Below are 25,122 nucleotides of genomic sequence, written 5' to 3'. Positions count from 1 at the left end.
CAAAGTCACGTCGTCCTAGATCATCCTACGAAGAAGGAGGGGCAAGGTCTCCCACTAGAATCCTGTATTCACACACATACATGGAAAGTAACAGCACCAAGAGAAAGACTGAAAAAAAAAACAAGGAAAGCCGCACAGGTATATTTCATCGGCTGACATGTCCTGAGCGAGGAGTCGAAGTGCAGCCCTGCAGCCCCAATTATATGCAAAGAAGAAATAGCAAAAAAACCGGTCCGCCGGAATCATTCGAATTCAGCGCAACTATTAGATTGATTGGCTTATTTTCGGTCATGTAGGTACTCCATACTCGGGCAGGTCGCAGCATCTCATCCACCCTCGCAAGAATCAGACCCACTTAATTTTCAACCTCAAAATTTGTAGTTGCAAGCCAAGTTCTTTATCGATATCAAAATCCTGCTCGACCGCCAACGCTTTCGCGACGTCAATTCCTAACCGAGAAGCTTCCAATCACAACCCCGTCAACCTCCCCGCACGAAGTACAAGCAAACAAAAAACAGCAGAACAGTCATCATGCCCTCCAGGACCAAGAAGGAGGTTGTCGCGTCCGAGGACGCCACCATGGAGGACGCCCCTCCCTCCGCGCAGGTCGAGGATGCGCCCGAGCAGGAGGATGAGCAGCCCGAGAACGACATCGCCGCCGCCGAGGAGGGACAGGAAGGGGGGGAAGATGAAGAGGAAGAGGAAGAAGAGGTTGAGGCGCAGCGCGTAAAGATTGTGAGTTTCGCCCACGCCCTGTCACCACCGGGAGTAGTCAACTAACTGACCGGAAATCGAAAAGCTGCCTGGCTCTACCGACACGGCCGCGTCCTTTGAGTTCATCGACGAAGGCCACACCATGGGCAATGCCCTGCGATACATCATCATGAAGAAGTATGTTGCCCTCGCAGTCGCGCGTCCCTCGCGAACTCGATGACTGACCTTTCGTCCCGCAGCCCAGACGTCGAGTTTTGCGCCTACACGATCCCCCACCCCTCAGAGGCCAAGATGAACATTAGAATACAAACATACGGTACGTCCATTCGGCATCCTATATTGTGAATTTTCTGGGAGGTGAAAGCTGACGGCTGCCGCAGAGGGCACCGCCCTTGACGCTCTCCAGAAAGGCCTTGGCGATCTGCAGCAGGTCTGCGACGTCGTCGCCGAGGAGTTCATCACTCAACGTCAACAATTCAACGACGAGAATGGTATTGAAAGGTAGTTGAGGCTGGACAAAAAGGTAGCTCCAGCGCACAGGTCGTAGGGATTGTTCATGGATATTGGTCATTTTGGAGCGTTGTGAATTTCTTGTATTTCATGCCATCTTATTTTCCGTCGCATAGAAAAAAACGAGGATATTACAAAAGGGAAGCACGGTATGCCGCAAGGCTTGCCGAATGGTGATGCGCGAGGGCTGGTGATGCATTCGCTCGAGTCTAGGGGATTAAAATATGTACATAGCAGTTTTCGAACGCCAAAGGGACAAGCACGTTCCTCTAGTTGCGGCCCTGCGACAATGTTAGCCGTCATTGAACAAAACCAACGAACATACAAGCGCGCTCGTACCTGCAAGAACCCAGACATGAAGCTGTTGGGCAGTCTCTCGTCTCCTCTAAAGTTCTCACCCTTAAAGTACGACATGACGTGTGTGGTCTGCTTCCAAAAGTTCATCATCTCCTGTGCCAGAAACCCAAAGTTAGAACACTATTCCAGTGGCGTCTTGTGCGTGACCGTGCTTGAGAGAGCATTCGTACCTGGTACTCGGCGTGTGACTTGAACAGTAGGACGTCGACGGCCGACAGCTTGCTGACGAAGCGGTTGCGCTCAAACTCTTGCCTCATGCGGTTGCGGATAACGGAGATGGGCATGGGCATGTTGTACATGGTCTGCACGTCAGGGGCCTATTTGGGGTTTCCAATGGTCAGCACTCGTATTTTCGGTTTCGCGCGCCGTCGTCTCCCAAGTTTCCTGGGCTCTGATCGTGTATGTCGGGACTCTCTCGATCGCGAAATTCGGCTCAATTCGGCTCAGAATGTGACCAGGGATATTTGGTGCTTTGCGAGGGGGGGTATCAAACAACATACACCTCTTAACCACTCGCGGTAGGAAGAAAGGACTCGGCGCTTGGCCTCTGCCCAGTTGGCGGCTGTGATTCCCGTAAACGTTAGTAACCGTCGAGTTCAAGTCGTGGAGCGAGCGGCCTCGATCGAAAGGGGCGGATACGCACACTGCGCCGTCTTCTTCGCGAATTGAGTCGGGGTAATGGCCATTGTGGGCGACGAATCGGGTTCAATTGTGCTGGACGAGACCGGCTTCCGGAGCGTGGTTTGATGAGGTTGCTTAGCTTCGGCCGCAACCTGTATCGTCAGAACCGCCTACGGGTCACGTGCAGCCCCCGCGCCACAGCAAGAACTGCCCGCGCCACACTTTTTGCCCCTCCACCGACTTGGTGGACCGATCGAGTTCGACTGATTACTAGGCTACCGAAATCTAACCTGCGCAATTCTGCCCATCTATAACCACCAACTCGCCACCTACCGAATCAACCACTTCCTCTCCTCACCCTCAAAAGCACGGCGGAACCGCGACCGAGGAGGTAAGCGGGGTGCGCGCGCGTCGTCTGACAATCCCCATCCCAAAAACAAGATGCCAGCCATACGCCACGCATCGAAGCGCAAGCCGCCGCCAGAGGGCTTCAGCGACATCGAGGACGACTTGCTCATCTTCGCCAACAAGATGAAGGACGCGCAGAGCCGGCCACCGCCGCCGGGCCCCAAGTACAAGGCGCAGTGGGAGGTCTTCCAGATCGCGCACCAGCGCAGCCGCTACGTCTACGAGCTCTACTACGACAAGGAGGCCATCAGCAAGGCGCTCTACGACTGGCTGCTCAAGAACGGCTACGCGGACGCGATGCTGATCGCCAAGTGGAAGAAGCAAGGTTACGAAAAGGTAATGTTTTAGTGCGGATGCTGTCGCCGAGGAAACGAGCCGTGTGCTAACGAGCCATTATAGTTGTGCTGCCTGCGCTGCGTCCAGACGAAAGAGACAAATTTTAACAGCACGTGCATCTGCCGCGTGCCGCGCGCGCAGCTGAAAGAGGACCAGAAGGAGATAGAATGCAACAGCTGCGGATGTCGCGGGTGCTCGTCTGGGGACTGAGGCCGTGTTCCTCTGCATCTGCTGTTTTCATCACACACATCGTGGACATTTCACGCATCACGGATCTGCATCTTGACGGCGTTCTTAGCGGTTTTGATTTAGGGGAACGGATAAAGGACAAAAAGAGGAAACCGTGATTTTAATTATAATACGAAATGTATGACTCCAACTCCAAGGCTGGCGTCCGCCAAACTGCAATGTGACGCTCGCAAATGCTGTTCAAGATTACATGCTGTGACGCAGTAGAGACGCCCATGAACTAGCCAACCCCTCACTGTTTGGCGAACCCACGCCGATTTCTGGTGCCAAACTTGACGGCGGCCGGAACGAAGCGCAATGATGCCATGCTACCGGTGATGGCGTCGACATCGGGATCGACGGCGGCTGTCGGGGCCGCTTGCTTCCCTTGCGCTTGGGACCCCGAGGGCTGCTCCGCCGTGTCTGCTGCTTGGGTAACCCCGCGTCGTTGCGTCGCCCCTTTGGCTTGCGAAGCCGCCGAGGAGCTGCGTCGCCGGTGACCGCCGCGCCCGCCACCGCCGCCATCAACGAGAAGAGATCGGCGCCCGTCGATGCCGTCCCGGGTCACGGCGAAGAAGAAGTTCTTTGGGTACATGTGCTTGTCAATCAAGTGCAGGCGACGCTTCTGAGGGGTCAGGCACTGCCTAGGGCAATCCTCGACAAAGCAAGAAAACTATCCAAATCATGTCATGGATTAGCGTTTGTTGCATACAAAAGACGGTGTGTGAGTTGATGGAGGGGCTTTGGGTCGTGGACGCGTACGGTATGGGCGCCTTGATCTCGGCGGACTCTGACGATGGGATCGTGCATCTCTTCAATATGTATACCGAGAAGATGCTGGCTGGGGAAGTTCTTGCGGCATTGCAGGCAGCGATTCGTGTGGAGGCTGTTGTAGTGCACCTCGTATGCGGTGTAGGAGTCAAAGGCCATTTCGGCGTGAGGCGGTAAGGAGCAGGTTATGCGCGTGGCGGGAAACGGGGAGCTGTTTTCGACGTCTTGTTGGGAAAAGTCAAGTTCTGTGTATTTGGAAGTGTGTTGAGGACTGGAGGGGGATGAGTCTGTGTCTGGGCTGCTAGGAGATGCAGGGTATATATCCTCTTGGGGCTCTCGCGAGCGCTTCATGGTGCAGCCGACGTCGGTAGTGTGTTGTATTAGTGGGGGATCTGCAGCCAGTTGAGCCTGGCAGGACTGCTTTGAGTGGTTGAGTTTTGTATCGATTTGCTTGAAATCGAGGCGAAATTGAATCTTTATATATCTGATAGTTTTTAACAAGGAGACGACTGGTAGGTCGCTGGCGTTGTCGTTGCTTGTGGAGCTGTATGGCTCTTGTATGGTGAGCTCTGTTGTTTGTCCGGTAGTCGCGATGTCATTGGGTGGATTTATTAACCCGTGTGAAACCAAGCACTGCAGCTACTGTAGCCTAGCTGGATAAGTTGTTGTATAGGTATTGCGAACCGGATGAGTCAAGGTCGTACAGGCAATTATTCCGATAAGGCGTATATACCAGCAGCCGTGCCAAAGGTTGCGCTTGCGCAGAGCTGTCACTAATACCTGCTGTGTGGGCGCGTGCTTGGCCACGATGGAAGATGCCGACCAAGCTGAAAACGAAAAGGAACCCGAGCTTTCATCAGGCGCAAACCAGATGGGCGACCAATCAACGGGGTCCTCTGATCAATGCATGTTGTTGGTAGACAATAAACAGTGGCGAAATGAGTTTGGGGGGCCAGTCTGCGACGAGAAGAGCCGTTTGTATTTGCCTTGATAATTAGTAAGGCGAGGTACGGATACTGCGACCATCGGGCCAAAAAAATCCAAGTCTGCTAAAAAAAAAGGCGACAAGCAGCGAAAATTATTTTAAGCCGGCCCAACCTGGAGGGGTCCGTCCATCTCATTGGTGCCGGCCGAGAGCCCCCCCCGATTTGCTCTTCACATTCGCTTCACCAGCCAAAGTCACCATTGCTCGCTCGTCTTCTCTTCTTCCTCTCCTGTTCAGTCTTTCTCTTGCCGCCTTGCCATCCGTTCAGGGCGCCTCTGTTACGTATCCTTCTTCCTTTTTCCCCTTGCATGTTTGCCGCTTTGTTTCTTCCCCGCTCGACGCCCTCCTGTGCCAGATGCTGCTGCCGCCTTGCATCACCACAGCTGTCGTCCAGTCTTCTCGATCCCGGACAGCACTCCGCCCCGACCACGTCGTCCCCAGCGCCAATATAAGACTATGGGCAGCCCGGCTCTCCAGATTCTAACGTCCAGATAGCATGATTCGACACTCCAGCTGACCATCTCACCCCGTTCGCTTTCCCCGGTTCGCTACCGCGCGAGCCCTCCCCCTTTGGCCGACCTTGCCTGTCGCTTCGTGACGCAGAGCCCACGTCCCACCGTCGGGCCACCACGACTCGGTGCCCCGAACTGCTGCGCCGCCGACGACAGCATCATGGCCTCAAGCGCACCTCAGGCGAGCCCAATATGGCAGTGAGTAACGACACCAGCTCCTAATACACACGCGGCACTGTTGCGCCTGTCTTGCGACGCCGCCGCGCCCCAGCATGATGATGCCATGCCGTACCCCTCCGGGTGCTAACTTTTGCGCGATCCACCGCCACAGCAACGCCTTGAAGCTTCGGAAACATCTTCTGAAGCAGCTGGAAAGGATTAAAAACAACGCATCGTCGAGTGTTGATATTCCTCAGCTTGAAGCCGCCGACGGCACCCTCGAAAAGTGTGTAGCTCTGCCCTTGCGCCCTCGCCACATAGTGCGCCGCTACTTGCCCGTTTGCCATTACTAACCCTACACCAGATTTCGTCTTGCTTGCGTCCAGACCGTTTTCCTCGATTTTGAATACGCCGTACGCGAGAATACCGAAGATATACTATGGAACTTGCACACGTCCATCAACTCCGAATATCGCCGCATTCTCGGTAGGCTGAAGTCTTCGTCCCAGGCCGTCGAGCGCCGCAAGACCGAAAAGCTCTACACCAACTTTTTGCGCATCGCGCAAAAGTTCTACCAGGGCTATATCCAGCGACTCTCCGCACGATATGATATCCCCGAGCTCAAGCGTGTCGCCAAAGGCATCGACGTCGAGCCAATGACGGCCAGCGATCTCATCAGTCCTGTTCCCTCTGAGCTCAGCAAAAAAGTGCAAAGGTCTTGTTATTCGACGCTGATCCGACTTGGCGATTTGGCCCGCTATAGAGTGCAAGCCAAGCACAAGAATTCAGGATATGACATTGCCTTGACCTATTACACACTTGCTCAGCATCTCTCGCCCAAGTCCGGCTTTGCGTTTCATCAGATGGGCATCGTCAGCCTCGACCAAGGCAGCCACCTGGATGGCGTCTACCACTTCTATCGAGCCTGGGCAATTAAGGATTCCCATCCCAATTCCAAGTCTAATTTGGAATTGGAATTCAAGTCTCTTCAGCAGCCGAGTTCCAACAAATCCAAGCACGCATCGTCTGGCCCTCAAGATGCCTTCGTCATGTGGTTTGTGCGCTTGCATGCCTTATTCTACAAGGGTGAGACTGCACCACAGTATAAAGAGCTTGAGCGTGAAGTCATTCATCGCCTTGAGATGGCTGCTGCAAATGGATCTTGTCGTGACATCATCTTGAAAATGACCTTCATCAACATCGCCGCTCAGTACATCGCTACTCTTAAGTGCTCTGGTAAGTATTGCTGTACCTCGTCCGCCAACACCACAAGAAGACAAGCTAACGTCAAACAAACAGAAAATAAAAATGCCACTTCCCTCCAGTTCTACCAGTATATCTCCGGCTTTAATGTCAAGTTTCTTGCGGCTTTCACTGCAGTCCTGGAGGAAGCCCTCAAAGAAAGCATGTCCAAATCAGAAGATCTCTCCGACGAAGAAAATGACAAGGGTGCAGAAATCGCACAATCATTGCTTCCTGCTTTACGAATTTACTCCATGTGGATCGCCGTGTCGCACCAAGAACTTTTTGCGCAACCTGCTGCGACTGCTGAAGGGTCACTGACTGGCACCATGATGGACACACTCGCGCGAGTTTTTACTCGCATGTGCGTGGAAACTTACAGCCAGCCGAACCTGGTCTCATGTCCTTACTTGCTACCCGAAGACCTTGATAATCTGGGCTTTCAGCCCCTTGACGAAAATGTTGTTCCAGAGCCGTGCCGCTCATTCTGTGAGCAGAATGGCACAGTGAAGCCTCACCTCTACTCGCCCGAGCACCGATTGAACCCGCAGGCGGAAAAAATGGCGCGGATTCTTGACATTCTACGATGTGCTTATTTTCTCGCTGAAGATCCTGCTGTGCCTCTGTCGTGCCGTGTCGTTGAAGACTTGCTTCTGTTCGAGTATCAACCGTCTCAGCACCGGCCGGAACAACCTATCGAAGCAGCGGCGACGCCAGCACCACGAATCGAATCTGCTCCAACCCCGACCGCCATTCACGTACAAAAACGTCGCTCAGTACAGATGAATATCCAGGAACGCCAGGATAGCCCCAAAACTTCAAATGGTAAACAACTTGAAGTTGCCACAGCACTGCCGAAGCCTCCTATCGCGTCACCAGCACCAGCCAACAAGGAGGATGAAACAGGTGATGCAGAAAACACTGTCATCAATATGCTGGCACCTTTTCTGAAGCCCCCTACACCGCAGCCACCATTGGGTGTACACGATACTGCGGTCTCTTCGTCATACCTAGCCCGGTCCAACTCAGACATGCTCAACACTTACCCAGGCCGGTTTGACCCAAGTCCGACGCGTTCCATCCCTTCGGGCAAGTTTGAGCCTCTGCCATGGGATTGGTTCAATACACCCAAGCCCGCCCGTGAAGACAACTCGCCCCTCTCTGCCGCAGGCATGTCACCCCTTACGCCCGGCCTGGCCTCTTGCATGTTCGACGACCCCTTCTCCGTCCCATCAACGCCCAACGAGCTCGCTACAGGCAGCCACTTCCCTTCTGTCCACAGCCACGGCAACATTCGGGCCGCCGATATGGGAATCAATCTGAGCGGCGGCTCCACGGCTGAGCATGCGCACCGGGCCGCGCTCCTCCAGACGTTTGGAACGGCACCAGGCGCCCGACCGCCGTCCACAAGCGCCACCCCAGCAGCTCGCAGCTCGCCGTTCAGCTATTGGGGCGAGAGCACGGCGTTAGGCAGCGGCGGAGGCGGAAGCCGACCCAGTGGACAGGGTGCACCGCCTGGCTTTCGTGCCCCCGACATGATGCCCCATTCGTCATCGGCTGGCAGCCTGTCTCAATTTTCACACCCAAGCAGCTTGTACCATGGCACGCCGGCTAATTATGGTGCCGGAGGGCAGTATTCACAGCAGCCGCCCTTGCAGAGGCACTTCCAAGCCGCAGAAAACACGACGTCTTCCTACGACGAAGCCATTCTTCGTGCAGCGTATGAGGGCAGAAGGTGAAGCAACCTGTTTTTGTGCAACAAGAATGCCGCTGTTGTCATCACGAGATCGTCCTGCACCTTTTCGCAACCACAAGATGCGTTATAGTTGTTCATCTCAGAAGCAAATGCTTTTTGCTCTACATGAAAAGTGAAAGGAGGATTCTAAAAAAAGAAGATGCTGCACGTAATTTTATCGGATCGTGGAGGATGCCGAACAATATTTTCCCCATGCGAACGTGTGTTGTAATGGGAGTACGCTCCATGGATGCAAAACGCCGTTGTTGAAACCCGTTTCCCGCAAATCAAAAGACACTCAACCTCAACGCCAAGCGAATGGTTTCCGCCCCCCTTCTCGAGATCATGTTCACGTTCACCGCGTCCATATCCAAAAGCGAAGGAATGCCGAGGCGCCAATTATGTACGCTTACGACGACTTGTAGGTCTGCTTGGGGAAGGGATACCTGCCAGGGAGAAAGGGACCGAGTTAGGACTTTGCATGGAAGGAGTGGTGGGAGAGAGGACTCAAGCCAGGAAGAGGGGACAAGACAGTATAGATGACACTTTTTATGACTTGAAATGAAGAGACAGCCAAATTGTATCAAGCGATGCGCTTCTTTTGAAATGCGATGTGAGAGAGGGGGAGGGTAGAACTTACGAAGGTCCAAGCTCCTGGATGCTCAGACGAGCGAGCCACTGACCGATGTCAATCGACTCCTCGAGAGACTTGCCCTCGACGATGCCGGCGAGGAGACCACCAGCAAAGGCATCGCCGGCGCCGTTGGTGTCGGTGATCTTGGCGGGTTCGATGGCGTGGACGGGGAACTCCTTGATGCCCTGCTCGCCCTGGATGGCGACGAGGGTGGGCTCGGTGCCCTGGGTGATGATGGCGACGCGCTTGCGCTTGGCGTTCTCCTTGGGGAGGTCGGCCAGGTGGCGGACGACGTCCTTGGGCTCCTTGGAGGCGAGGCCGTGGGACTCGGCGTAGGCGGCGGCCTCAGTCTCGTTGCCGATGACGTAGTCCCAGTAGGGCGCGCTGGCGTCGACGGGGTCCTTGAAGAACTGAGGGATGAAGGGGGCGGAGAGGGAGAGGACGAAGATCTTGTTCTTCTCGGCCGCGTTCTTGGCGAGCTCCATGATGGCAGGAGGGCAGACTGTAAAGAAAGTCAGTCGCTGATGCAAAACCGCGGGGAGGGGGAGATCGCTTACCGGTGAAGTGGAAGCCGCCAATGTAAAACACGTCGGCATTCTCGGCGAGGGCCCAGATCTCGGGCTTCTTGAGGTGGTCGAGGTCGTAGTGGTTAGCGGCGCCGAGGTCGGTGCAGAGGGAGCGGTTGTGGCCGGTGATGATGGCGCCGCAGCGGCCGGTGGGCTCCTTGGGGTCGACGCGGTACTCGACGCGCAGGCCGGCGGCCTTGACGGCGTCGTGCAGGGTGGCGGCGTACTTGTCGTCGCCGACGCCGCCCAGGTAGACGACGCTGTTGGGCGGCAGCACGTACTGCGCGCCGCGGGCGCTGTTCTGCGCGGCGCCGCCGGCGATGAGCTTGGCCTCGTAGTTGTTGAGGAGGTCCTCGTACAGCGGGACGTGCTTCTCCTCGGCGAGGATGGCGTCGTTGGCCTTGAGCCCGTACTTGTCGAGGAGCTCCTGGTTACCGACAGCCTGGATATCTGCGAGTTTGAAAAGGTCAGCAAAGACAGAAGATATGTTTGTAAAGAAGAAGAAAACGGCAAGGCTTCGTTTCGCTCAAGGGGGGGCTGGATACCCCGCGGGCTTTTTTTGTATGAGGCTACGCAACGGGCGACTTGAGGTGTAACAAGAAGCAGATAGGAAGTAGTAAATGAATTAACGTACCGAGGAGAGGGTTCTCCAGGCAGAGAAGAGAGTACTCCTTAACGGGGGCCATTTTGTAGGATTGATTTGTGAAATTGAGGTTTGAAATGTCTTGGGCAAGATTCAAGGAGGGGCAGAGGGGATATTTTCTGTAAGCTATGGCGGGGTTGTAAGGCCAGTGAGTGGGTGAGGACCTGGCTGGTGCTGTTTGTGTAGCCCGCAAGGTTTTCAACCTACCTACCTAGGTACGTACCCTTCACTTATTGGCTCATCGATCATTTTCTGACAATCCGATATTGGGGTATAAATTAATAAATCATGTTTACACTGGCGCTGCCAGACCTGTTTTATTAGAGTGAGGGCGAGAACCTTTGCTGGAGGTGCTCGTACTTTTGTCGCACTAATTAATGGGCATTTTCAGTTCGCCAAAACCTGCAAAGCCAAGCTCTACTATAAGGATCTACAATCTGAACTCAATCACGTATATCACTCAGCTTAAATTTCAATTCCGCCGGGTGCTGTGCGCCTGGATGTTTGCGCAGCATCGGTAACGCAGACGCTGTGCGTTAATATTCACATCCCCCATCACAGCACCATCCATGAGGATAGTGGAACAAAGAAACGAGTTTTTTTTTGGAAGTGCGCTAAAATGTCATCCATTGTACTTGCTTTTGGTTCTATCATACTACTTCCTTCAGCAGTACCATCCATAGATGTAAGCACGCCACTATAACACCATCCCAATGAGACCATGAAATCCAGACATCGCCCTGCCTTACTCCTTCGTCTTCTGGGTACCGCGCAGCAGACCTGTTCTGCGGGCGGCAATGAGACCGGCCTTTTGACCCTGGGCGGCGTATCGGGAGATGGTAGAGGCCTTACCAATATGTTGGTGGTTACCCTGTTGCGAATGTCAGCGTCGCAGCTCACGCGTCTGCAAGTGGCGGGTATACGTACACCACCGTGGGGATGGTCGACGGGGTTCATGGCAACACCACGAGTCTTGGGCCAGCTGTTGCGCTTGACGGCGAACTTGTGCTTGGCGCGCGAGGCCTTGAGGAGGGGCTTGTCGGTACGGCCACCGCCAGCGACGATGCCGATCATGCCACGGGAGCTGGAGTGGACGACCTTCTTGGCGCCGGAGGGAAGCTTGATGCGGGTCTTGCCCTCGTCGGGGTTGTGGCCAATGACGGTGATATAGCCGCCAGAGGTGCGGCCGAGCGTGCCACGGTCACCAATCTTCTCCTCGACGTTGGAGACGACGGTACCCTCGGGCATCTCACCGAGAGGGAGGACGTTGCCGACGGTGAGGGCGGCCTTCTTGCCGGCGTAGATGAACTGGCCGGTGTACATGCCCTCGTTGGCGATGAAGGTCTCGGAGACCTGCTTGTACTTGTAGGGGTGGCGGAAGACGACCTTGGCGAGGGGAGCACCGCGACCTGCGAATCAAACCTGCGTCAGCTTCATCATTCGTTGCTTCTAATTCGTTTCGTTCCCAATCGCGCGAGCCGAGGCGTGTTGTTGCTGTCGACGCCCTTTGTCCGTCATCGTCGATTGTTCCCAGGTTGTACTAACCAGCATCGTGGATGATGTCGCGGACTACACCGCGGACGTAGCCATGGCGCTCAGCGTAGTCGAGAGTGCGGAACTTGGCCGGGTTCTTGTTCAGGCGCGTGTTGGCCGCTATTCCCAATGGTCAGCACACATCCGCATGGTCAAATTTCCGCCGATCGTCGACTCGTTCGAAGCAATCGTCGAAAGTTCGGTTGTCGGGAGGACTGACTGAAGATGGAGCCGCGGCCCTTGCGCTGGTTGCGAATAACTCTACCCATGGCGACTCGTTTTTACTCGAAGAGTATCTGCCCGAGTAATTGATGTTAGTGGCGAGTCGTCGTCGAGGTGCGTAGGTTGGGGATGCCAATTACCTATCTCCTGCCGCTTGGTTGTTTAACGGGAAGCCCTGGCGTTCGCTTGGGCGACATAATTTTTGTGTGTGGGTCTTGCCCACCGCAAAAGGAGCAGCCCTCACCACGTGATCTCCATGGATTGGGAACCTTGTTTTGTATCCTGTGGGTCCTTTTGGTGTGGCTTGCCAATCGTGGCTGGTGCTTTCCAGACGGTCACGTGGAGACATGGGCCTGGACAGCTCTGGGATCGCGTAAAGTGCTTCGGGGCGGGAAACAACGTTTCGTCTCAACATCACGTTCAGATGCCAGTTTGCTTTGCCAAGTTGACAACTTCTTTTATTGGCAATTGTTCTCGCCCCGATCTTGTAGCAATATATTGGACGACCTTATCTCCTTTAAGCGCCCTGGATTATCTGTCTCACGCTGAGCCGTCATCGGACCAACCCCTTCTTTCACAGATGGCCTTTGTCCAATACAGCTCTTTCAGGCTCAGGAAATCGTAGCAGCACCTACTGGCAGCGTGCATGGTGCTCTGACCAGTAATAGAATGAACTGCGACGCGTCTACCTCATGACCCTCGCGAAATCTGCTCTTTGCGACAAGTTGCTGGCTCTGAGAGCTTCGCAAAGTGACCAAGAGGAACGCTGACTTATATTTCAATCTTGGGATGAGACTGCTCTTCAAATTTGGCAGATTTCCCTGTTAAAAAAGAGGTAGTACCTACCTAGTTACATGTGTATCACTGCAGCAGTCATGGCCAAGGCGACTGGGCGAAGTGGCCTATGAGCGCTGGCGCGTTAGATTTCGCGGGTCCGTCGACGCGGTTACTTTTAGTAGTCGCATGCCACGCCTCACATCCGGAACTCTGCACTCCTTTCCTCCTGCAACCTCAAACACTCAGAAGGAGGAAGTTCAAGCCTGCACAATGGCCTCCGACAATGATTCATCGGATCTCTCGTCGCTTTCATCGCTTTCACCGGTTCCATCCGATGACGAGCTCGATGCTGGCAACGGAGCGCCCAAGAATGATGGCATTCTGAAGTTCTTCTCCAAGGTATCGGAGCAATCGCCTAGATCGCCATCGCCTCCCCCGAGAAAAAGATCGCCGTCGCCGACTCACGAATACGTCCTCGCCGATAACCCCGATATTGCTGTATGTATTGCTGGTATTTGAGCTGTGGCGGCCTATTTCCGCGCGAGAGCATGGTGGGCTGTGACCTACTGAACGCGAACTTGCGCACTACGACCATCAGGCACTTGTGCTAACGAAACCAGTTCATTGTCATGTTTAGAAGCCGATTTATCGATGCGCTACCGAAATCGCTTGCGAATTTCGGTCCTCAGGAACTGGAGCGAGATGTTGTCGAGCCCATCCCAGGAGACCGCGCAGAGCACTTTCTGTGCGCGCTTCTAGGACTACTGTTGAATCGAAAACAAGACGTCAAGTACGACCGAATGCGATACCATATTGCGCGATAACAATGCTAACAGTCCACTGCAGACCTGGACACTACAACAGGGCGTTAGAGGACGCGATTGCGTCGCACAAGGGCCAGTGGCCAGCCTCGTGGGAGGACAAAAGCCCCTTGACTGGTGGCGGTGGATTTAACACCATGAACCCTACACAAAGAGTACGCATGAAATTGAAAATGAAAACGAAAATTCATCATCGCTGACAAAAGTGTCTCTAATAGCTTACCCTTCTCCGAACATTAATCTTGTGGACAATGTCTTCTTCGGAGAGTGTCAAGGCCATAATCAACCAAGCCTACAAACAAAACCGACACGAAGACGACTTGAACCAACCTCGCGCAGTTCAGCCATGGGGCTCTGACGGCGACAAGAGAAGATACTTCTTGGTGGAGGGCCAAGATGATACTGCGTTCCGCGTATACAGGGAGAGCAACCCTGCCGGAACGAACCGCACATGGTGGAGTGTCGCTGGTTCGATTGAGGAATTAAGGGCACTGGCAGAGAAGCTCAATACGAAAGACGGCGGCCCCAAGGCGAAGAAGCTTAGCAATAAGATGATACAGGCAATTCCTCGCTTCGAGGCGGGTGAAGAGGTGCGTATTCTGGGTCGCAGGTGGAAGGCCGCTCGCGCTGACATGATGTGAATAGAAACGAAAGCGCCGCGAGTACCGCCTAATGCGCAAGGAACAGTTCAAGCGACCAGAGCCAGGCTTTTCCATGTACGAAGGCAGAACTCGTGGTAAGCGTGTCAAGTATACCTACTCCGATGATGAAGACATGTTCTATTCCGATTCGACCAATCGTCGATCGGCGCGTAACACAGGCGCAAACACGCCGGCAGAGCCGCCGACGACAGCCAGCGGACGTACCGTCCGTGTACCTTCACGAATGGGGGCAGGCGATGACAGCGCCGCGGCAAGCATCCAAGGGGATTACTCGGAAGCTGACCGGGAGGGCTCCGTTGGGGTCACCGGTAGACCGCGGCGAGCCGCAGCGACCGGCTCAGCAAATGGTTGGGGTGAGGCAAATGGCCGTGGCCACAGCAATAGGCCTTCGTTAGACTCAGACGATGCTGCTAGTGAGGCTGAATTTGGGGATGATGAAGAGGACGCGGAGGCGCACGTACCGGAAGAATCCGAGGAAGAGGATGATGAGTTTGACGAGGATGAGGCCATGGTTGATGATGATATTGATGACAGTCCAAAGAGCCTTGTGGTCAAGTTGGCCATCAAGACACCAAACTTGAGAACTGCTCTGAGCCCTATTGAGTCAGTGCCGAATGCACTACCAACTCCAAATGTTGAGGATCAGAAGCCAGCGCTGGGTGAGACTCCATCCAAGGCCGTCGTCGATGTTATCATGGAGGACTCGCCCGCACAGGAGGCTGGGCGAGAAGAGCAGTCGGCGCTGCTCACTGAAACTAAGCACGAAGACCAGTCCGCTGACAAGCCCGATGCTCAGACTGAGCAAGCTGGACCTGACATTGTGGCTGCCAGCTCTACTGCCGTTTCCTCGGCACCGTTGGCATTCCGCGGCAGCCCCGAGAAGAAGCATGTACAACCGGCTGCAGTGCCAGGCATTATCAACGCGCCCCAATAGGGCCCAGGTACGAATGTTTGTTTCTTTTACTTGTTTAATCTGTGGTTGGTTCGGAGTTTGGGATACATGTAGAAACTTACTTGTGAATGAAAAGGGAGAGGGACGCATGGGGTTTATCTGGTGGACATTGTCGCGCATTAATTTAAAATCATTTTGATAGAAATTGGGCCAGTCTTTGATGCAAGGCGGATTCCATGTGCTTTTGCGGATGAAGATGGCATTTCCGTGTCAGAGGCAGTTTTAGTACCGGTGTCAGAGAGGCTATGCGTCATGAATATATGCATCGGCACAGTGAAACGAAGATGACGATTGGAATTTTCTGGTATTATCGTGTGATTATATGGCAACATCTAGTGGAAAGGAAACGCCGAGACTTTGAAACGCGGGAACATGTATGCTACATCATCTGCGCAGGTGGCGATGCTGACCGTTGCTGGGAAGCGACCAGTTGTTGACGCCATACCACCACCTGCGGACACGGGCGCCGACGGTGTTGCCATGGAGTTTAGCATTGCGATTCCACTCCTGCCAGCCACAGAGTAATAGGTTGTAGATGAGACCCTGTGCCAGAGGCATGATGACCTGGAGAGTCGGGGGTTAGTTGGGAGGACAGGCCGAGGCCGCAGCGGGAAGGGAACGTGCCTGATCTCGTGTTGTGATGAGGGCAATCTTCCACCATGTGTCGGCGGTGGCGATGCTCTTGAGATAGCTCTGCTCGAAACGCAGGTCGGGTAGCGGTGGAAGCGCTTGTCGCTGGCGACGCGGTCGCTTTAGGACACTATATGGGATATCATCCTCCTCCTCGTCATCGTCGTCAATGCCGTCGAGCTGACTAGGGGCGTCGTTGTTCCGCAGGGCGTCGTAGTCGTACTTTTCGTCCACAATCTCCTTTTCATCGGCGGCGGTGCTGGGGGCCATATCGAGGTCGGGATCGGGGTCGCTTCTGATATGAGCTGCTTGTATAGTGCTGGCAATCTCAGTCGGCAGCTCCGCTGAGAAGGTATCGGAAGCCATGATGGCGGTCTATTGATGGAAGAGGGAGGAGGGATCGGAGACGTCGAGTCGGGGGCCGGGATTGTTAAGTTGCGGCAGGGGTCATCCGAGAGCACCTTCTGTTCCGAGGCGATTCCCCTAGCCAGAAAATAATTCGTTCTGGCAAAGCTGGATGGGCAATGACCGGGATGGAATTGTCGAGGCTATTGAAGACAGCGGCATCGGCTCGGAGGCTTGGAGCTCAAGTGACGGAGATCCACCCTAACAGTTACTGGAGTTCAGTGGGCCTCATCAGCCACAACAGCCACACAAGTACTGATGAATGCTGTAATGGCAGAGAACAAAAGGTGGAGCTAGTCTTGGAAGAATCACAATGGTAACCCGTCAAAGGCAATCAAGGCAAGGCACAATGAGGTGATAAAAAAGTCGGACTGAGCCCGCCATTAAAATATATGGGGACGGTAGCAGTGCATGTGTTTGTTTATTGCGCGCATGATGGACGGTTCCGAGAGTCAGGCCAGGAAAGTTCGTACGTTCCTTACCGGGCTGCACATGGAGGTACCCAGTGACGTGCAGGCCAGGCAAGGCATCCACAACAGGCACCAAGGTCCAAGGCAGCCCAAAACTGAGGCCAACTGGCCGCCGCTAGGTACTTACAGCGGAGGGAGCCGCTGAAAAACTCTGGTCCTGCCCCTTGAATGGAACCTGGGACGAAAATCGAGAAGCCCTCCTGACTTTGAACAAAACACATCCTCCTGCAGCAGCATAGGCGTTCACTTTACTCTGCCGTGCACGCCAACTGCTCAATCCCCTTTGTCCTTGTTTGATCGGAGAAGCGGCTGCGCATTTGTTCCTCCAAAACACCGCCAAGATGAACAGCGAGCAAAACGGCGAGGCCGAGAGAAACGTACGTCGAAAATTGCCCCTCGTCCCGTCAACCCCTCTGTGTGCTGTGTGCGCTGCCTCCTGCCTGTGTGTGGGCGGGAAATTTTACGCGCGCCAGAACTTTTTTTTTTCGACGATGCCCCTCATTGCCGTCGGACTTGGACTGCCCCGCGCAGTGACGACGAGACACACGACAGTTTTATGCGAAATTCCGAACAAAACAAAAAATGGCTGACTGGTGGTTTTCCCGCTTTATAGATTGAGATCTGGAAGATCAAGAAGCTCATCAAGCGTCTTGAAGCGGCCCGTGGCAATGGCACATCCATGATTTCCCTCATCATCCGTACGTCCAGACACATTCCTGTTGTTGCCCGGCTCGCGCCACAAACCTTCCCAAAACGAACTCTGACTCACCTCGCGCTCAGCTCCCAAGGATCAGGTTTCTCGAATCGCCAAGATGTTGGCTGAAGAATACGTACGGCTCGGCTTCCCCATTCCGCGCAGCCCCTGCGCTCCACCATGGCCAGTGACAGATCGCTAACTTGCCCTTGCAGGGTACTGCCTCGAACATCAAGTCCCGAGTCAACAGACAATCCGTCCTCTCCGCCATTACCTCCACCCAGAGCAGACTCAAGCTCTACAACAAGGTCCCCCCGAATGGCCTCGTCGTCTACTGTGGTGAAATCCTGACGCAGGAAGGCAAAGAAAAGAAGGTCAATATTGATTTTGAGCCCTTCAAGCCTATCAACACCTCCCTCTACCTCTGCGACAACAAGTTCCATACCGAGGCTCTCGCCGAGCTGCTCGACTCGGACCAAAAGTTCGGCTTCATCATCATGGACGGTCACAGCACCCTCTTTGGTACCCTTAGCGGCAACACCCGTGAGGTCGTTCACAAGTTCTCTGTCGATCTGCCCAAGAAGCACGGCCGTGGTGGTCAGTCCGCGCTGCGTTTCTCTCGTCTGCGTGACGAGAAACGTCACAACTACGTCCGAAAGGTTGCCGAGCTTGCTGTCCAAAACTTCATCACCAACGACAAGGTCAACGTTGCTGGTCTTGTCCTCGCTGGTTCCGCCGATTTCAAGAATGACCTCAACGCCTCCGACATGTTCGACCCTCGCCTGCAAACCAAGGTCATCAAGGTCGTTGATGTTTCCTATGGTGGTGACAACGGTTTCAACCAAGCCATCGAGCTGTCCTCGGAGACCCTGGGCAACGTCAAGTTCGTTCAGGAAAAGAAACTGATTGGAAAGTACTTTGACGAGATTAGCCAAGACACCGGAAAGGTCTGTTATGGTATCGAGGACACCCTTAAGGCTCTCGAGCTCGGTGCCGTCGAAACCCTCATTGTCTTTGAGAACCTTGAGATCAACCGATGGGTCCTGAAAGATAGCGAAGGCAAGGAGCACGTTCTCAACTATACAAAGCAGCAGGAGACCCTCAACAAGGACAAGTTCCTTGACACGGCCAGCGGCCAGGAGATGGATGTCGTCAGCCAAGGCTCCTTCCTCGAATGGATCGCGGAGCATTACAAGGATTTTGGTGCCACTCTTGAGTTCGTTTCCGACCGTTCCACCGAAGGCAACCAATTCGTCAAGGGCTTCGGTGGTATTGGCGGTATTCTCCGCTACAAGGTCAACTTCGAACAGTTGGCTGACGATTCTGACGATGATGACTACTATGACGGTTAGTTGAAGCCCGGACCGTTATCTTTGCTATGTGTCATGTACCGCGTTACTGACAAGAATCAAGATTGACCTGTGGACACCCTCGTGGAAAACGAGGGCGGTTCTCAAGTTCAAACGTCCACAGACGACAACACCAACGACTGGCGTCATGAGGCTCACCGGTCCAGCGCGGCTCCGCCGTCTGTTGCCCACAGGCGACTGACGGCGTTCAACGGCAGCGCCCGGCCGGCACACCAAAGCCACCAGGCGTCTCGACCAAGCCCGCTGCGAGCAATGATGTCGACGAATTGAATTTGATCCAAACCAGATTAAAGGTAGGGCTGCATTCTCCGGACTGCCCTGAGGTGTTTCGATTGTCTTGCTCACGCTGTCGCTCAGATGACCCAGCCTCTTTGCCACACGATCGCATGAAATGAATTCAATGGCATTGGGACTTTTTAAAAAGTTGCAACTGCAAGTAAAGATCTTGCACTATCAAGATAGAGAGCACAATACATGATTCCTTTAGGGGTGGCATACAGAGAATAGAGATTTTATTGTTCAAGCTATGCGCTTGTCGTAACGTGGTGAACCCCGCAATATATCCGTACCGTAGAGCCGTTTCACCCCGTTCTAGTTGGAATAATGCAAGCTAATTATATTCACTCATTAATCACTCTGCTATTTGACTAGTAGTTTTAAAATCTACAGCTTGAAATCTACTAATAAATTTGATGATGCCCTTGCCGTGGCGCAACCGACGTTCCAAAGGGCGGTGCTGGCGTAACCTAGTTGTGAACTGAGGGGAGGGACCTTGTTGAAGGTCGATGAAAAAGAGTACCCTACACGACAGTATATTACAGATCAACATATGTCAGAACTCACAGCGGTGCCCCATATCAAGGCTAGCTATTAGTTCTGATAGGTTTTTAAAATACCAACATATTATCCTATCTATCAGGTATTTTCTTAGCTATTTGTTATCATTCTTTTTCAATACAGGCACAGGTGAAAGTAGACCGGCTAGTACTATCTGCCAGCCAGCCAGTCGGCCAGCCACCTACTGTATGTATGTGTGTACATAGCTACAGTAGCTGCTTCTCTCGCTGCCTGTCTCGCTAGCTACTCAAGCACGCGAGCGAGTCTTTACCAGACTGCCAGCTGGGTCTTAATTGCAAAGGAGACCGACTGCGCAGCTATCAGACGCAAAACACTCCTTATAGCTAATACAATTATCACGATCATCGCTATCATCGCTATCGTCACTGGCAGTCACTGGCAATGTAAAGCAACATCGTTCGTGTAGGTATATTGACTGGCCGGCTAAAGACTTGATTATCCTCTAACATTCTACTTCTCTGTCAATTCAGTCCCCACGCCGTCTGCATTCCGGGATGCATCAGTGCTCAGCTGCTGCTCTGGCAAGGCAGCCTTGAGGCTGGGGCTGTCCCAGACAGACGATGCCGGCGGGCTGCTGTTCCTACTGCTGCGGCTGGACTGTTGGCTACTGGAGTCATCGCTGTCCGGTTGCGCTCCGGTTGCAGCCCCACTGGGTTCCGATGTCGTCTTTTCCAAGCTCGTGGCAGACATGCTTGCTTGTACCGAGCCTTCTTCCGTTTTGTTGGTGAGGAATAGAGGAAAATACAGATCCTCCACCGTCGGAACGGTCGCTGGCGCGGGGTCGTTAACAACGGCCTCCACCATAGGGAGCAGTTCAGGGTAGTCAAACGTGGATTGCGTGCACATTATCGGTTTCGTCGGCGGTATGCGACGCTCCCAGGGGTCTCTGTAGATGTTGTGATATGCTATTGCGTCCCAGTCGTCGTACCGCTCAAGGTTGTCGATCTCGCAGAAGAAGGGAAACGTCATCTTCCATTTCTTTCCCATATCGCGTAGTAGTTTTGGTGAAAGCTTCTTTTCCCGCTCGTCAGCCTCGCTGGAGATGGCCTCTAGACTGCTGCCAGCAAAGAACTTGTGTATGGATCGCAGTTGCCAGTCAAGAGGCTTCCATATTCGTTTGGTCCAGAACATTCGACCGGAATGGAGCCAAACACTGTTTGCCTGTTTGTGATGTCAGCACTGAAGATCGTTTGTTTTCGAAGAAGAAGAAAGGGACCAGGGCAGGCGCACCTCTGTTCCGGATGCGCCTCTGTCGAAGAGGACAACACCACCAAATATTCTATCCTCAGCCCAGAACCCGGCCATGTCCGCTTTGCCATAAGGGTACTGCTCGTGGGCTCTGTATCCCCGGTGGAAGAAGAGATTCCCATGCGGCGGCGGTGACGGGTACGCCCGGATATTTCTCCCTACTGGGATCATTGCCGGTGGCTCATGATAGTTTGTAGCCGCTTCAATATCACCGACGTGGCACTTTGGCGCGGTGGCCTGGATGCTGACTGCGATGCAGTGTACAGCGCGAGCGAGAAGCTCAAGCAACCGGAACAAAAACTGGTCTGAGCCGAGCTCGGAATTCTGAAAAGCTTGCAGGAGCTGCCTGGTGTCAGTAAAACCAGACCGATGGTGAAGAATGTAAATGACTGACAGTTGCATCGAATAAGAGCAAGTTGGCGTTGAACGTGGCGATGAATTCATCCGCAAGTTCCACAGCACCTGGGCACAGCTGCGTATGTTCGAGTATGGGTGCATCTTCGAGGTTGTTAACGCCAGCCGTGTCAACAAGCACGTCGAAAAGAGGCAAGCCATCCATCAACTGGGACAGCGTCTCCTTTGCGATGTCTGTCGATAAAAGCCTGGACAGTGCCGTGTGGAAGTGTTCATAGTGCAGCGGGTCCAGAAGCTGTACAGAGACGGTGCCTTTCGGGATAGGCAGCAGGCGAACGCTCGCCATGATATCTGGGGTTAAGGTGAATCGTAGAGTTGCGATGTTTGGATATTATGAGTAAGGAGCAGCGCAGACGGTAATTTCAGACTTGGGGCGATGGAGCTGTTGAGTTGCGAGAGTTAAAAGCCGAAGCCGAATGCCAGTGTTGTTCTTTCTTGGTAAAACACCTCCACTAGGCCGCCGGGCACGATGCAGGCCGCTGACTAAATCGGTGCTGTAAGCCTACAGTGAGGTCACTTGCCAGATTAATTAGTAGCCAACTAAAAGCCACAGAAAAAGAGGTACTCCATTTTACTCAAGAAGCGCCATACAATAGAAGTACCTCCTGGCATTCATCTGAGTTGCCTACATACAAAGACGGCCTATGTACTTATGTACATATGTACATACTTATTTATAAAGCATTCACTTGTCCAACTCTAGAGGCGGCTAGTTGAGCTCAATTGATGCCAGCGCAGGGGTTTTTTTTTCTTTTTTTTTTTGGCGTATTTAGGAGCTTTGTGACCTGAATTTTCTAGTTATTCACTATTTATTTATTCTCCTTGATTTTGTATAGTGACCATATTGAAGCGCGCTTCGTTGTGGCAGGCTACTAGTTATGTACATAGCTCGTAAGTACCTTCGGAAAGCTGGGGCGAGTGATCCAACTGTACCTATGTATGTAACTATTCCTACAACCAGAGGGATACTAATAATAGGTTGGTGACGATCAGTAGCACCAAGGACGCCTTGTCATTCTGCCCGGTCACTAGCAAGGCGGCCAAGTGGCGCGGCACGCACTCTATACAATACAGACAAGGAGGTAGCTGCATTCCTGCCTGATTCTCCATAAGCTTGGACATTCACATCCCTTTGACTGTGTAGGAGAAGCAAGCAGGTTACGAGATCCATAGGGAAAAGAGACAGGAAGCTACTAAGAAACACATATTAATTTGCCTCGGAACGAAGCCAACCCTAGTACCCGCCTACGGCACAGTCCCTCCGATCCAGGCTGATTTCTGTGCCGCCTTCAGTACCTAGTTTTTCAAGATATCTGGTTGGACGGAACCCCTTACCTGTTTGCTCCTCCTCCACAGTCAAATGCATAGAATGTTCTGGCTGGTTGCCATTTTTAAGCGCCGACAACTCGTCCAACTCGTCCAACTCATTGGACTGCCCAACTTATCCAAAATATGCCGGGCGCTTACCTGTAACAAGCCCACGTCAACGTGCGTCTGCGGATCCGTGTCCCCGCCCGGCCCGGTCCGGGCGCGAGGCCATCGGCGACTGGCCGACTGGCATCCAATCCTTGAGAATGTACCTTGGCCGTGTCAAAACAAGTCATCCGCTTTTGCTCCATGTTGGCCAGAAGCGCGGCCATCTACGCCGGCCTGTAATTTCCTATCCGCAAGCTTGACTTGATTGTGCGCAGATGCTGGGGAAACAGCCTAATCATTTCAAGATTGCCATCAATCACGCATGTCAAAGTTGTCTACATAAAGAGGTAGACATCTGTATCTACCAAGTGTCTTGGGTTTCACACACACGCACACACACACACACACACACACACACACACACACACACATACACATACCATTCCAAAATTTCCCTTTCTTACAATTTGACTTAAGACTGAACTCTGCCATTCTTCTTCAACATGCCTGCCGCCAATGTCAACAAGCTGCGTGTTTATGTCTACGAGAACGATGTGACCACTCCTAGACAGCTTCGTGGTGGTTCCCGCTTCCAGCTCGTTGCAGCGGCGGCCAGCTTGTCATTGGATCTCCTGACTTGTCAACAAGGCAACAGCAGTCTTTACCACACTGCCATTCGGATCCTAACTACACGCCCAGTCATCGGACGCAACTCCAACGAGTATGGCAAGTACACGGAAATCTTCATCAAAAAGCTTGAAAAGGAGCTCCCCTGCATTGTCATTCATGATGTTGAAGCTGTGAATGCGCTCACAACCAAGGTTGGACAGCACGACATCTTTCCAGAGGATAACCAGTTTGAACCTCGCCGCGCTGCAGTGGTCCGGCTCAACAGCAGAGTAAGTTGCTTCGCCTTTCGAACTTCCGAAAGGCAATATCCTCGCTATGCTCGCTATCCTCTCTACCCTCTCTATCCTCTCTATCCTCACTATCCTCGCAATCCTCGCAATCCTCGCTATCCTCGCTATCCTTGCCATACTCGCTATCATCACCATCATTTGTCATTGGTCGTTAACTGGTCGCCTTGCGCAGCTTCTGCGCCATGCAGAGGAAGCTAGGGCCAGGCAGGTAGCCGAACGTACTGACGAGTCTCGCACGGCTGTGTACAGCATCGTTTTTCGTATGGCTGTGACACTGGCCCATGAGATGTGCCACGTCTTTTCTGCCTTTTTACTTCGAAGCCCGGTCGCCGCTACCCCGCCTAGTGTCGTCTTTGGACCATTTGGAAATGAGGCGCAGGGCGAGGCAGGTCGATTCTGGGAGTCTGTCATTTTCGGTGGCTATGTGGACATGCAGCTGAAGACGGACGGCTTTTCTGTTGTGATTCGGAGCTTGGACGGAGGCATTGTTTACATCATCCAAGACAAGGCTATCAATTGCTTTCTGCGACGAGGTCAGTTGCTCGACCGATCTACCAGCATCTTGGCTATCAATGCCTAACTTTTGCTGACTTTGGATAGACTTCGGCAGCCTTCCTCTCTTCGATGGAGGCGCGATCGAGCCTGATATGGTGCAGCGCAAGGATGCCGTTAGTTGGCTTAAAGAAGACATGAATACTTACCGTGGCGCCACCGCTGGACTCATTGTTGCTTTTCCGCAACACTTGCGAGACGCGTTTACACTCCCACAGATGACGAGCGATTATGGGGAGAGCGTGTATGTCTCCGGTCAGGAGGTCATGGAGTGGCTTGCCATGGCGGGAGGTGCAGCTCCAGCGGCTGCCTGATGTGCAGTCTTTGAGCTGAATCTTTTAGGCGCTATTCTTGATAGGCTGCGTTGCTGATATGATATGACGACGCAAGTGGGTGGAATTGGGTAACTTAAAAGCGACGGGAGCGAAGGACCATCTTATTATGTTAGTAGATAGCGTAGATAGCGTAGATAGAGTGGGTGGCAACATGTACATGTCCCCTGTTAGGTAGCTGACCTCTCTTAGGCGTCTTAGGTATTTTACATATCTTGGGCGTTTTCTATATCTTAGGAACTTTATATATCTTGAGTATTTTATATATCTTAACTATTTAACTATCTTACCTATTATAGGGATAGGTCAGATACCTGGCAGCGGATAAATACATGTTGCCACCCACTGTAGTACAGAACTTCTACATTGCAAGCAATGTATTACAGCTGCTGCCAGCAAAGCCGGCGCCGAAGAGGCTACATAGC

The 25,122-nt window shown here is 53.2% G+C and overlaps 12 protein-coding genes across 12 annotated transcripts; 6 read left to right on the top strand and 6 right to left on the bottom strand.

Moving 5' to 3' along the window:
* Window positions 1-531: 531 nt before the first annotated feature.
* Window positions 532-1,219, top strand: ISF_01356 (DNA-directed RNA polymerase I and III 14 KDA polypeptide; the record flags this gene model as incomplete). The annotated part of the gene is made up of 4 exons (XM_018844963.1): window positions 532-735; window positions 800-891; window positions 954-1,030; window positions 1,095-1,219. 4 exons carry the CDS (start codon window positions 532-534, stop codon window positions 1,217-1,219), a joined length of 498 nt encoding a protein of 165 aa, XP_018707729.1.
* A 274-nt stretch (window positions 1,220-1,493) lies between these two features.
* Window positions 1,494-2,267, bottom strand: ISF_01355 (NADH-ubiquinone oxidoreductase B14 subunit; the record flags this gene model as incomplete). The annotated part of the gene is made up of 5 exons (XM_018844962.1): window positions 1,494-1,505; window positions 1,564-1,701; window positions 1,752-1,898; window positions 2,082-2,143; window positions 2,225-2,267. 5 exons carry the CDS (start codon window positions 2,265-2,267, stop codon window positions 1,494-1,496), a joined length of 402 nt encoding a protein of 133 aa, XP_018707728.1.
* A 376-nt stretch (window positions 2,268-2,643) lies between these two features.
* ISF_01354 (cell cycle control protein cwf14) lies at window positions 2,644-2,958 on the top strand (the record flags this gene model as incomplete). The annotated part of the gene is made up of 1 exon (XM_018844961.1): window positions 2,644-2,958. One exon carries the CDS (start codon window positions 2,644-2,646, stop codon window positions 2,956-2,958), a length of 315 nt encoding a protein of 104 aa, XP_018707727.1.
* Window positions 2,959-3,427: 469 nt separating this feature from the next.
* Window positions 3,428-4,104, bottom strand: ISF_01353 (C2H2 type zinc finger domain-containing protein; the record flags this gene model as incomplete). The annotated part of the gene is made up of 2 exons (XM_018844960.1): window positions 3,428-3,847; window positions 3,937-4,104. 2 exons carry the CDS (start codon window positions 4,102-4,104, stop codon window positions 3,428-3,430), a joined length of 588 nt encoding a protein of 195 aa, XP_018707726.1.
* A 1,498-nt stretch (window positions 4,105-5,602) lies between these two features.
* ISF_01352 (Telomerase activating protein Est1) lies at window positions 5,603-8,582 on the top strand (the record flags this gene model as incomplete). The annotated part of the gene is made up of 4 exons (XM_018844959.1): window positions 5,603-5,640; window positions 5,774-5,887; window positions 5,966-6,837; window positions 6,901-8,582. 4 exons carry the CDS (start codon window positions 5,603-5,605, stop codon window positions 8,580-8,582), a joined length of 2,706 nt encoding a protein of 901 aa, XP_018707725.1.
* A 632-nt stretch (window positions 8,583-9,214) lies between these two features.
* On the bottom strand, window positions 9,215-10,464 carry ISF_01351 (adenosine kinase; the record flags this gene model as incomplete). Its single annotated transcript, XM_018844958.1, has 3 exons — window positions 9,215-9,714; window positions 9,770-10,228; window positions 10,413-10,464. The coding sequence occupies 3 exons, from the start codon at window positions 10,462-10,464 to the stop codon at window positions 9,215-9,217; spliced, it is 1,011 nt and encodes a 336-aa protein (XP_018707724.1).
* A 702-nt stretch (window positions 10,465-11,166) lies between these two features.
* On the bottom strand, window positions 11,167-12,223 carry ISF_01350 (60S ribosomal protein L2; the record flags this gene model as incomplete). The annotated part of the gene is made up of 4 exons (XM_018844957.1): window positions 11,167-11,292; window positions 11,349-11,830; window positions 11,967-12,074; window positions 12,175-12,223. The coding sequence occupies 4 exons, from the start codon at window positions 12,221-12,223 to the stop codon at window positions 11,167-11,169; spliced, it is 765 nt and encodes a 254-aa protein (XP_018707723.1).
* Window positions 12,224-13,223: 1,000 nt separating this feature from the next.
* Window positions 13,224-15,370, top strand: ISF_01349 (hypothetical protein; the record flags this gene model as incomplete). The annotated part of the gene is made up of 5 exons (XM_018844956.1): window positions 13,224-13,451; window positions 13,574-13,743; window positions 13,800-13,929; window positions 13,993-14,364; window positions 14,420-15,370. 5 exons carry the CDS (start codon window positions 13,224-13,226, stop codon window positions 15,368-15,370), a joined length of 1,851 nt encoding a protein of 616 aa, XP_018707722.1.
* A 597-nt stretch (window positions 15,371-15,967) lies between these two features.
* On the bottom strand, window positions 15,968-16,384 carry ISF_01348 (hypothetical protein; the record flags this gene model as incomplete). Its single annotated transcript, XM_018844955.1, has 1 exon — window positions 15,968-16,384. The coding sequence occupies one exon, from the start codon at window positions 16,382-16,384 to the stop codon at window positions 15,968-15,970; it is 417 nt and encodes a 138-aa protein (XP_018707721.1).
* Window positions 16,385-17,234: 850 nt separating this feature from the next.
* ISF_01347 (eukaryotic peptide chain release factor subunit 1) lies at window positions 17,235-18,939 on the top strand (the record flags this gene model as incomplete). The annotated part of the gene is made up of 4 exons (XM_018844954.1): window positions 17,235-17,270; window positions 17,507-17,591; window positions 17,674-17,723; window positions 17,803-18,939. The coding sequence occupies 4 exons, from the start codon at window positions 17,235-17,237 to the stop codon at window positions 18,937-18,939; spliced, it is 1,308 nt and encodes a 435-aa protein (XP_018707720.1).
* Window positions 18,940-20,265: 1,326 nt separating this feature from the next.
* ISF_01346 (hypothetical protein) lies at window positions 20,266-21,763 on the bottom strand (the record flags this gene model as incomplete). Its single annotated transcript, XM_018844953.1, has 3 exons — window positions 20,266-20,976; window positions 21,046-21,405; window positions 21,458-21,763. The coding sequence occupies 3 exons, from the start codon at window positions 21,761-21,763 to the stop codon at window positions 20,266-20,268; spliced, it is 1,377 nt and encodes a 458-aa protein (XP_018707719.1).
* A 1,633-nt stretch (window positions 21,764-23,396) lies between these two features.
* Window positions 23,397-24,679, top strand: ISF_01345 (hypothetical protein; the record flags this gene model as incomplete). Its single annotated transcript, XM_018844952.1, has 3 exons — window positions 23,397-23,792; window positions 23,986-24,346; window positions 24,414-24,679. 3 exons carry the CDS (start codon window positions 23,397-23,399, stop codon window positions 24,677-24,679), a joined length of 1,023 nt encoding a protein of 340 aa, XP_018707718.1.
* Between the last annotated feature and the right edge of the window lie 443 nt (window positions 24,680-25,122).

This window comes from Cordyceps fumosorosea (assembly GCF_001636725.1).
Source record: "Cordyceps fumosorosea ARSEF 2679 chromosome Unknown scaffold_2, whole genome shotgun sequence".
In the NCBI taxonomy this organism is placed as follows: domain Eukaryota; kingdom Fungi; phylum Ascomycota; class Sordariomycetes; order Hypocreales; family Cordycipitaceae; genus Cordyceps; species Cordyceps fumosorosea.
Note: the sequence above shows the minus strand (reverse complement) of the source record. Positions and strands in the feature narration are given on the sequence as shown.